This window comes from Cryptomeria japonica, chromosome 3, assembly GCF_030272615.1.
Source record: "Cryptomeria japonica chromosome 3, Sugi_1.0, whole genome shotgun sequence".
NCBI classification, from domain to species: domain Eukaryota; kingdom Viridiplantae; phylum Streptophyta; class Pinopsida; order Cupressales; family Cupressaceae; genus Cryptomeria; species Cryptomeria japonica.
This window is the reverse complement of record NC_081407.1, coordinates 984253065-984265315: the sequence shown is the minus strand read 5'-3', so window position 1 is coordinate 984265315 and position 12251 is coordinate 984253065. Positions and strand designations below refer to the sequence as shown.

Genomic DNA, 12251 nt, shown 5'->3' with positions numbered 1-12251 from the left:
GAGTGTCTTCTTTGTTCTTTGATTCACTTGTTTCTTCATTGAAAAGGTTGAAATGAGATATCTTTCCTTCTTACCTACTAGAATTGTTGTTTCTATGATCAAATAGTTTATATTATGTTCGCTTTATGCAAATGGAAAATTAGTATTCAGTCTATTCTCTAGTACTCTTTAGTGGCAAATCTGGAGGGTTTTAACTTTTGCGCATCATATTATAAACTCAATGGTGTTGCCTTTTTAAGTCTTCCTTGTATGGCTGTATTTTGTTTGTTAAAAACCATTACGAATTGGTTTTCTCTCGCAATCTAATTGTTTATTTTGTAGATTGATATTTGTAAATCCCAGGGTAAGAACACGAGATATGAAAAGCTCAAACTGCGCTGAATGAAGATTGGATGATTCTAAAAAATAATGAACAACTATGCATTTGGACATGCATTGAAATCTCGATTTAGTGTAATTTGATGTAAATTAGTAATAGGCTATGCCGGTAACCTAAAAGTTTAACTGTCACAAAAGTAAAGGATTTCAAGAGGAAAGATACAAATCTTTGAAGTTTTAGCAATTACATGCATCAGACCAAACAACCTTATGATGTTTCTTAGTTACAAAGCAAGGGAACCATATTATATCAGAATAATAGTTATCATATGACATGTGGCCGTGCAGGTTATTGACTTACAAGGAGAAAGTGTGCAAAATATTGCTGATTTTGTCTTATTTGGCATAAAAGGTGAGGGAGATAATTCTGACGAGAGCAATAGAAAGTATTGATCTCTATTGATACAGCAACGGCTATGATCAATTAGAATTGATTTGTTTGTGCCTAATAAATGTTTAATGTAGGACGTTTAGTTATCAAGGGAAGGGCTGTCAAGTCATCTACACCTGGGAAGGAGTCTAGGAGAATCGATGTAACATTTGAAAGCTTCTACGTTAGCATCGGCAATTGGCAATCTCCAGTGATACCTTTAGATTGGGTAAATCCGAAGGGGTGAGACATTTAATTCATTTTCTTCTAATACAATTGTATATGCTACATTAAACTAAAAACAGAAATATTATCTTCAACAAATGGATTTCTGAAATTTTAGATATGTTGCAGGTTCATGTTTAACTGGAATAGTATATGATTTTAAATGGTTCAGTTAAGTACCACTTTGGTTTTCTTTCTCAAGAAAGCATTTAATTTGTAAAACAAACCAGGACAATATGAGTATGCATTCCTGAAGATGTTTCCAAATTTCTAATGATCATTGAGAAAATATGATAGAGAAGAAAGAAAGGGAAAAATATATTCTAAGAATAAATACACGTTCAAAATAAACTAATATTGCACAAACTAATTATTTGTATGTATATTTTACATCTAATTGTATTTATTGAATCAATAAGACTTGAATGGTTATTAAAATACATTAATAAAAAATATACCATCAAAATAAACTAATAGTGCAGAAACTAATTATTTGTAGGTATATTTAAAATCTAACTGTATTTATTGAATCAATAAGACTTGAGTCATTATTAAGATTTATTATTTACAACCGTATAATTTCGTATCTATGATTGTAGAGAGAAAAGTCAAAAATTGTATATAATTTTTTAAAATTATTTTCCTCGCTGAACTATTGGTTTTGTATAAAATGTATATTGACTATAGATGCTGTTCCTTTTCAGGTGGGTTGATAACACATTTTTGGATCAAGATTTACGTGTTGGTCGCGGTGACAAAGGTTCTGTTTTTGTTTCGGCTCGAGTGAAGGAATAATGAGAAGCTTACACAGTTTCTGTTTTTCTCGTTGCAAAGGGATAGAGTCAATTATAACTTTATATTAGTGCATAGAATAGAAGAAACGTTAAAAAAAATTATAGGATAGTAGATCTTGTTATTATTTTTTTTTTTGAAGTATTCATTTTTTATTGTTCATTTTGATAATGATTTTTTCCATTTTTGCAATCATTTCTTTGTTGAATAGATATTGAAATAATACTATTATTCAGTTATTTGTATATTTGATTTAAATGTTATTATAATTTTACACTGCTTTTCTATTTCTATTGTCTCAGTTGTATAAAAGACACTAACTCTTAATTCTTATATATCTTTTGACCTCTTCCATTTACATGTTTCACACTAGAACTAAACAATTTAATCTTTAACTAAACTATGAGAATTCTAACTCTCCAAAGAATAATGAGAAGGAAGAAAAGATGGAGAAGGAAGAAGAAGAGAATAAAGAGGGGAAAGGTCAGGATGATGCAGGATGAACTATCCATGACTAAGGACCAGGCAAATGCAATAAGGATGTTTCTGGCACTGAATCAACAATTGCAAGTGGCTCTGCAACTCCTCCAGCTACCAATGGTAGGCCAGCAAGTAAACATGTCCTGTATTTCTCCACTGCATGTAGAAGATTCAACTGGGAGACTATTTTCATGCCACGGCCAGGGAGAAAATTTTGAATGAGCATGTACAAATATAGAACAGGTAGAAGAGGTGGTGGTAAGCTTGCAAAGTGCAATCCACATATCCAAAGGGATACATGTTTACCATTGTCGCACCAGCTCAATTTTTTGGTAGATAGTTTGAAAGGGAATTTGGCCTCCGAGAAACAAAACATCAGGAGAGAAGCACAAGATGTACTAAAGCAGAGAACATATGAATATATGAATAAGAGTGCCACAGCACAATCCAAGTCAGACATAGAGATAAGGAAGTTACAGGATGGTGTCAGTGAAGTCAGAGTCATCCACCAATTTTTTGTACAAAAGCCAAATATAACACGAAGAATCTAAAGGATCAAATCTTCCAGTTGGAGGATCAGATGACCCAAGCTAGCCAAAAATATAACCCACTAGCGGATATGGATAGAATCGAGCCTGGAATTTGACGACTCCTGTCTGTCATATGAATTTTTTATGACGGTTTAGTAATTTTAATGTCTTTCATTTTAAGTTTTTAAAAAAATATTAAGTGTCAATTTATTTTTTAATTTGTGAATAGTTTAATATAAATTCTTTAAGCTTCACAGAATTAAAGTTCCAATAAAATTCAATTGAGGTGAAAAGAAATAATTCCATCAAAAAAATGTAAAAATTTAAAAAACAATGATAAATTATTAATGCACTAAAAAAAACTTTAAATTTGCTTGCAAGTTTGTAAATTCAACCAAAAAATCTTGTTTATTATAAAAACAGAAACTATTTTAGATTTTTTTATTACAATATTTTAAAAAATTAGAAATGATTATATCTTATCATTTCAATTGTTAGAAGTTTATATATTGATATTTAAGACAATCTTATAAAAAATATTAAAAAATAAATTGACAAAGTTTTTAAATTTATATAAAAAAAAAAACATATTAAAAATTCATATAAAAATAATATAAAATTAGAAACAATTATATCTTAATCCTACCATTTTAAAATATTCTATATAAATTCATATATTTATAATAAACGTTGTAAAATAATATATATCAATATATATTACCTATTATAATTTTTTATGACTTATTAATAATTTTAAGTGTCATATATACAGTTTGTGGAAAAAATAGTCTGTCGATACATACAGTCCACTAATTTTATTAGTTGTAATATACGGTCTAAAAGTGCAAAAACGGCCATATAGCCTATCAAATTCCAGGCCTGGATGGAATGGAGCGGATAAAAATAGAAGTCTTGAATGGACAGGTACAACAAGACCACATCTAGAGGGAGCAACTCAAAAGCCAAATCAAGCAGCTCCAAGTGACAATGCACATGCATTTGATACGTCTTCAAGTGGTGCTAATTGTCGCCAAAGCAATGCAACAACTTTGAACCCCCACCACATTGTTAGAAGTAGAGACAACAATAATCTAGATAGAGGGCCAAGATTCAATGATACAAAAGACCAATTGGGAGAAGAACCTGAAACAACTAAAGACAACTTATTTAGGACTCCTACCGTAAGTTTTATGTCTTGAGGACAAGACACCATTTTAAGGGAGGATGATGTTGGCAGGAAAAGGATAACGCATATGGTCTGCAGTATAGAAATAAGCATCTAGTTGACTCTAGGAGTTAGATCCCACATTGGGAATTGCATATAATTACATTTTAATTTGTTGGTTAATGGATTTGTCGTTAGGAAATAATTTTGAAAATGACTCATTTTGTCCAAAGGATAGACAAACCAAAAACTAACAGTTGGAGAAGTTGCTATTTAAATTAGCAATTTTTCTTTGAATTTTAGAGGTACAGCTCCCTCGTAAGATGTAATTTGATTTTCTCTAAATTGGGTATGTTTTTTATTGGAAAGGAAAAAAGGTAGAGCATTTTAACCAGAAAACTCTTAAAAGGAAAAGGGAAAAGAATTTTAGCAAGTACATAATCAAATAGAACACGAAGATTCTACCCCATTAAAATTTAGAGAACCAAAACATTACCATTCTATTCATTCAAAACTAAATTTCACAATAATGTGCACATGCAAATTCCATTTTTTATCCAATAGATTACAAGAAAGGAAATCCATATGCATAATGTTTCAACATAAGAAGAATAACACAATTCACCAACCATAACTCAAAGTTTATCATTCATGAAATTGCATTCAGATTTCTACTTTTGTATCCATTGGAAAGAAAAACTACTGAGTCTTTTTAAGCAAAAAAAAAAAATTATATTGTGTCTCTGCACACTGTCCGACATAAATAGACCACGGTTCATAACTGTTTCTTTTAAGATAACGGTCTTTGAAAATGACCATTCCAAGAAAAGAATTGAATAGTTACCCAAAATAAAAATAAAAATGGCTCTTAAGAGCCCGACCCATGTCACTTAATTATAGTCTAGAGGGCAAGACTTGTCACTTAAGGGGAGGTGTAGGATTTTGGGCATCGTGCATTTTGGCCTTTACCTCCTCTTCTTCCAACACAAAGATAATTCTCATGCATTTTGCATAGCTCCTATTACATTTCCAGGCTAGGGAAATCAATCCAAAAAGGATATCTTCATGTGGGTCTTCAACCAATATCGAGTTGGGTTGAAGTACGGGACCAACACCTTCTCTGGGGAGAACCATTCTATACCACATCAACTTGGCTCAGCACTGGTTTAATTTGCCTCAGGTGCAGAAACTTTGGCTGCAACAATTTCCCTCTATAAAAGCTAATTGTGAACTTTGGCTCACCTTTCTTCTCCCTCCAAAAAGGAAGTTATTCTTTTGTATTCAACGTAATTGGCTTTTTCTCTCCACGTAACCCTGTTCAATTGAGCAACAATGTCTTCCTGCCCTCTTTGGATCCAATTCAAATCAGGTTGGGCGATGGGGAGTTGATCTTCAAGAGGAAGGACCATATTGCTTTAATGCAGGGGAATATTTCATATTGAATGTCAGCCTGAGAGATTCCAAAAATGGAAATGATTGAAATTCTAAAATTTCCACTTCCCCAATAAATACGCTAGCTTGCCAACTTGTTGTTTCTTTGGCTAATCCCTAAAGAAAGAATGAATTAGGAAATTTGCCACCTTTCACTTATGTACAAGGCCAATCAACTCATCAAATTTCGCCTATGAGAAATAATATCATGCTCCTTCAAAAATCGTGTCAACAACTTTGCATGCTTCAACCACCTAATATGTCATTAAGGAGATGTGCCTCCCATATCTTTGAGCAAATTACGTCTTGAAAAATGGAAAATTTCCATGTAATCGGGTGGCTACAAAAGCTCTTGAACCTTTAGCACGAGGATCAAAGAATCATCAAGCTAGACGATGTCAACCTAGGTGGCGAAATACATTTAATGTAGTCGGGTGGCGGGCAAATTTCAAAACCGTCTCAAGACAAACGATGCAAAGGAACAAGACAGTCGGCTAGTCAGAGACCTTTAGTAATTTAGAACCAGTGCCATGGTTCAGAAATACTCCGACTATCCAACTTTATAGACCTCAATGCTATTTAATGACCAACAACGCTAGTTGATCTTAGATGCTTGAGAAGTCCATAGTTTTCAGAACTTTAGAAATATAATGATTGGACTCAAAGACATGCGACTTAGCCAACAAATGTGAAAACTAACAAAGGGGGGAGATGAGAGTCGGCCTTTGGATAAGGGCAAAATGAAAGTTTAAAATTAGGGGTAACATAATTGGCATCCAAAATATGATGTTGTTGCTAGTCTATTTACTTGCGTTATGATTGTTCTTTATGAATATTGATGATTAAATGGATTATTGTCTTTGTTGACTTTCACATTTATTGATTTCCCTTGTGTCCTCTGGGGTATAAAGACTACAATAAGATCTATATTGTGGTGCAGATCTTCGGACTATAGTTTCCCCATTTCTCTTGCTAACAAAAGTCGATGAAAAAGTGTTGTCTTTTGAATGTCCCATGACTTGTGAAGATTGTGCACCATTCAACTCCAAACATGAGGCTTGTTACATAAAAGAATTATGTGAAAAAAAATATTTCTATAGCTTGATGTAGGGCCTAAAAATACTAAGAACATTTGGCCATGGTTCACAAGTGAGCAAGTTTATAGGAGAGCTCATTTTCTCAACACCCCTTGTGATCATTAGGCTCATACTATTTACTCTTATTGATTAGATGTAGACCTATATATAATCTTTACAAATTAGGTCAAGAGAAATGTGACTTAAAGATGAGTGACATTGAGAAATGGATACAATATCAATTGTTCCCTAATAATCTTAGGTTTCATGTATATCCCTATTAAAAAATTTAAGTCATTTTGGCCCAAAACATCATCCAACCCATTTCAAAAGGTTTCACAAAGTTACAATTTTCAAGTATAGTTCAAAGAGGATTTTAAACCAAGTTTCTAAGGCATGAATAGATGATATAAGTGTTTTTAGATGTTAAAATTAAAATGTTATTATGAAGTTAGGTCCTAAGTACCAAAAGAGAGAAAAGGAAAAAAATGAACATTCAATAGTCCCAAAATCCATGCCAAGGGAAGGAAAAGTCAAGTTTCTTTCCTTTTCAGAGCTTAACGTTTTCACATCTATGTTGCATGAGAAGTTTAGGGCTTTTGATTCTTTTTTTTTTAAGAATTCTCCATGCTTGGTAAAAAAGTAACACCTTGAGCCCATCTTGAGATTTATCCACAATAGAGATCATGAAAGAGATATGGCATGTTGTTGGGAAGTTGGAAAAGTTTCAGGAGTTTGTATATGTTTCACCCATGTTACTAAATCCATACATTTTCTCTCATTTTTTTCATGTTTGCCTCACGTTTCCGAGGATTTAAACTCTACTAATATATTTTAAGTTTTTGTGAATTTTAAAAGTGAAGAGTTACTTAAAATCATTGAATCAAAAGGGTTCAGAGTATAGCTTAGAAGAGTTTGCCTTGAACACTTAATCTCTATTAAGCAAGGCTAGAGATATCTCTAGATGGTTATCATGAAATTCTAGACTATGATATACGTTTGAAAAATAGCTTAGGTCATGATAGTACTTCCATGGTGTCAAGATGTAGACTAATTTGACAATGTTGTTCAAATGTGATCTATGTGAAATGAGGGTTTCAGTGGCATGTAATGTCAAGAGAATAATCAGCAAAGTTTTTGTTGATAATGAGATGACAATCTAAAATTTGCCTTGAAAATGCACACACTTTGAAATACCATGTGCTCATATGGCTATTTATGAGGGTTGAAGAGTATTCATATTAAGGGTTTTGAATGATAGTGTTTGAAGTATGATAATCTTTCATGACAATAGGATATCAAGATGTTCACAGTTAATGGTTCATAAGAATAATCAGTGGCAATCTCTCTTTCTAGATAAAATATATGGTAGAGAATACACAATAAGTAGTTGAATATCGTCTTGCAAATAAAACAACAAAAGAGTTTATAAAAGGTGTAAATGATATTGGATCTTCTAACAAGGAGCAAATATCAAATGTTTTCTTGAAAATTTTAGGCGAGTTCTCAAATGTTGGTCATGTAATCAATGATGATACTTGTTTAAAGGTTGTGGAGGAGAAACTAAAGAATTTTGATATTGTTGATGAATGATTAGGTATAGGAAAGTGTTGTTCTTCTAATGCAGTTGATATTGGCATTTGGGCAAGGTGAAAATTTGCATTTGTTAGGGATGACAAAAATATTTTGGTGTCAACCTCTCCATTACCTAATATTACATCTAATGGTGATAACATTGTGTCTATTTTATTCAGACTAAACAGTTATAAAAGTCCATATGATGTCTTTCTACTAATAGTGGAAAAGAAGTTAAGATGGTAAAACTGAAAGCTTGAGAAGGACTAAGATAGTGAAATGAAAAATAGTACAAGTACTTTATCAAATCTTATAAAGGAATTGCTAGAAGAAGGAATAATTGGAAATGTAACTCAAGAATTCAATGCATTGATGAATAGTGTGTCTTGGTTTTAATAGTTACTAACCTATCAAATACCATTCACAATAGCCTCAATGTACCTTATTACCCCCATTGAATTATATAATATGGATTGGTTATGTTATATTTTTACTTTATTTCATGGGGGTAAGATTCCTGCAATGGATAAGAAGAACAAACATAAAATGAAAGTACAATAAGATTGTAGTTATCACCTCCTTTGATTAGAGCAACAACATCTACATGGAGATTGGTGTAGCATTTATAGTTTCTAGGGTTTTGATAGGGTTTTAATCTTTTACCTTGGTTGTAACCTTAGGTATTTTGGCTCCATCATTTTTAATCAAAACATCTTGTTGACTTGCAAGTCCTGCTCATCAATCATTTAAGTTATGACATTAAGCCTTTCATGTTGGTATGCCTACCAACCTCTTCATCAAGTCAACCCACAATGATGAGCCACTTTTTGGCCAAATCGGGACAATGGAATAAACATTTTTCACCAATCTTCACTTTTTCACACCTATGGCAACTAAACCATTATGAATTTGAAGATAATCCAAACTAGTGATTTGTGAGATTTTTTGTGTAGATTCTAAATATATATATTAAAAATTTTAGAAATAAATAGTGAATCATTTCTGTAACTTTTAGTAACTTGTTCTCTATAGTACACAAAATTTTTAAAAAGTGACATTTATGTCATGATGCATAACTCTTTTTGTAGAAAGGATAGATTTCCAATCTTTCAAATATAGATTTGTCGCACCAATTTCTAGTGCATGGATATTTTTCATAATTTTTTGTTGCTTATATATTTTTAATTAATTTTTTAAGACAAAGTAATTATAATTAGATAGAGGTGTATATCATATCACATAAAAAAAATTGAATGAATTTGAATTAACTTATTTTCTTGTGAAAATGGGGACATCAATATCTACAGGATAGACATTTTTAGAATTTTTTCTCTATTTTTTTTTTCACATGTGTGAAACAAAGACGTCAATGTTCAATGTAAAACCTACATTCACAAGAAACAAAAAATAAATGAATTAAAATATATTCAAAACTATAATTTTTGGAAAGCTTATAATAAAGGTTCTATACTTACAAAACTTGACATCTAAATAAATTCATTTGATCCCCAAAAGGTAAAACAAAAGTGGTTTTTTGTTAGCATTTTGATAAGTGCCAAGGAGACTCCATTGCAGGTTTGGTTTAAGACTAGAGGATTTCTATCCAAGGGGATTTGATCTAACCATCTTCAACTAAATTCATTTAGCTGGAGCATATCAAGACTTAAATCATTATGTTTTATGAAAAATATGATTTGAAGAAAAAATTAGGATGTCCCAGAAGTGGGACACAATATTGATTTCTTATTGACCCTTTATTCCCAGTCATTATGAATTCATTTTAATTTGCATTAGTTTTTTGAAGAATGTCTCATAATTTGGTCCCCGCCCATTATTTGAGTGCCAAGTGTCATTATTTTATTGCATTGCTTGTGGTCCTCCTATTGCAAGTTCCTCAATGTTGTAGATTTCAAACTGTGATGTTGCAAGATTATACCACGTGTCATATCTATTAGTGGGCCTTATATTCGTCAAGTTTTTACCCTTAGTGTGTAATGATGCAATCCTTTGTCATGATAATCTACATTTCATATTGCTATTGCATCACGTTCATCACAATTTTCATTCCATCAAAAGATGCCAAGCTATGAGTTTGCAAGATGCTGACACATGTTCCTTTCAGTCAAAGTGGGGCCCAATATTTATTTCTTCCTTGAATAGAAGAAATGGACCCACCAACCCTTCAAGTGGCATATATATGTTGAATTCTAATTACATTTCATGACTTCTTTGTATCACAGTTTCATCTTTGAAGGAATATCTTAATTTCAAAAACCATGAGATTGTGGTGTGTCCCTAATCCAAAAGTCCATATGTCTTCCATGATCCTCCTTTGCATGACATGATCATATGGTGGACCTAAGTTTCAAGTTACGAGAGTGCAAGACTGTGCTAGGGGAGAGGACTCCATAGTTGAGCACCCTAACTTTGCGCTTCTCAAAATTTTACATGAAAATTTCAAATCACTCTCATTTTTTTACAACAACTTACTTCGAAATTCCCCTGCTTATAACTAAGGTTCCAGGGCCACATCAACATTCTTTTTGCCAAGGTGTCCAAAACAACTAAAATAAAAGGTGAGACCAATGGTCAGGCAAAAGGGGTCCCATAGTTGTGCAGTTGATGCAGTATCACATGATTGGTTGCTTTTTACAACTATGGGTAGTCATCATCAACAATAATAACTTTAAAGTCACAATTATTGGTGCAATGTTGTCAAAAAAATTGGATATTAAATCAACAAGTGTGGGTATTAAATCAAAAACTACTATCACAACCTTTGGAATGCACTCAGGTATTGGGTCCTCTCCCCTAGGTGTCTTCATTAGACACTCTTCAACTTAGTTGTACATGGCAAATTCTTATTAGATCATATTGATAGGCATCACAAGTCTTAAAAGGATGGCCAACCTTAAGGTTGTGAGAATGTGAGATTATGTCACATTTTGAGAGGTTCATGTGTTGCATTCCCACAAATTATCTTCATGTCACAGGTTTGTGAAACCTAGAAAATTTTAAACTATATGATGGAGCGAGATCTCACCATGAGCCCTTGTGGGAACACTGGATTGTGTTATGAAGTGTTTAGTCAAGACATTGAAGACAAATATTTTTTTCAAATACGACAAGCTATGACAACCATTGATGTGTTTTAATCGATAATGATCTTTGACTCAAATTCAAAGTGGTAAAGAATATTTCATGTGTATGGGCTTGAATGGTGGTTTCTGATGATACCTATTGTTATCACATAACTCCATTATAATTGCATCCAAGTGAATTATTTGAGGTATGAAAAGGAGGTGTGTCTAAACATTTTTCAAAATTCAAGTCATTTGAGCACTCATAAAGGCAACTAGGGTTTATAGAAGCGTCAACAAGTAAAAATTTCGCAGTTGATTGTTGAATATTTTTTGCTCTTAGTGTAGTCATCAAAAGGGGAATTATTATCTAATTATTGGAGGTCACCCCCTCGAAGTGGTCTACTATATTTCTAATTTTTACACTTATTTCTAATAAATATCATAAAAAGTTGTATTTCAACAACAGACGATTTCATCTCTCTAAAAGTTGCATTTTTTATGTAGAGAACCTTCTTGGCTACAAAATCCCTAAGCTTACATCCCTTCACATTGACATCATTGTCAATGAAGATGTATTCTACAATCATGTTCTCTAACTTAGATCTTTTATCACTTGAAATATGTACATATACCTTACAATTTGATTGAGGAGCATCCAGAGTATAAAAGCAATCTTGCATCACCCAAAAACATTGTTTAATTTTTCAATAAGGGTTAAAATTGGCAAGGTTACCATTTTTAGTACGTTGGCATTTTTGCACGAAATCTTACATAAACCTCTAGAATGGTGAAATGAAGCCATTGGTGAAAGAATCATCCCAATATCTTATGGCATTCAAGAGATATTCAAGTTTTCTAGAAAATTTCTCTAGTACAACTTCAAATGCAATTTTGACTGCCTTAGAAGCCCTAGATCGGCTCAAAAGTTGAATGAGATGAGCTAAAGCCCAACTCATTGTTGTAGGTCTCTTTACAAGCTTTCCAATGATATATGATGATTAAAGATCTGATGACGAGTTTGAAATTTATGGCTCCCAAAAGTTTGATTATAAAAAATTCAACAAAATATTTTCTTAAATGGGAAAAGGGACTATTGGACTTTTGATGCCCAAAAATGGTGAATTCCACTTTCCAGAACATTCTAGG

General features: G+C 32.4%; 1 protein-coding gene across 3 annotated transcripts in view; it reads left to right on the top strand.

The window, feature by feature from the left end:
- The window catches only part of LOC131076199 (fibrillin protein 5 homolog), a 51780-nt gene extending 49728 nt beyond the window's left edge, over positions 1–2052 (top strand). The window contains exons 4-6 of one of the 3 annotated variants that reach the window (XM_058013252.2): positions 667–730; positions 853–991; positions 1678–2052. In XM_058013252.2, coding sequence (XP_057869235.2) covers positions 667–730; positions 853–991; positions 1678–1768 — 294 coding nt within the window. In that variant the 3' untranslated portion in view covers positions 1769–2052. Of the gene's footprint in view, positions 1–666; positions 731–843; positions 992–1677 lie in introns of all 3 variants that reach the window. The other 2 variants (XM_058013253.2, XM_058013251.2) reach the window with 2 other exon arrangements.
- Positions 2053–12251: the final 10199 nt, after the last annotated feature.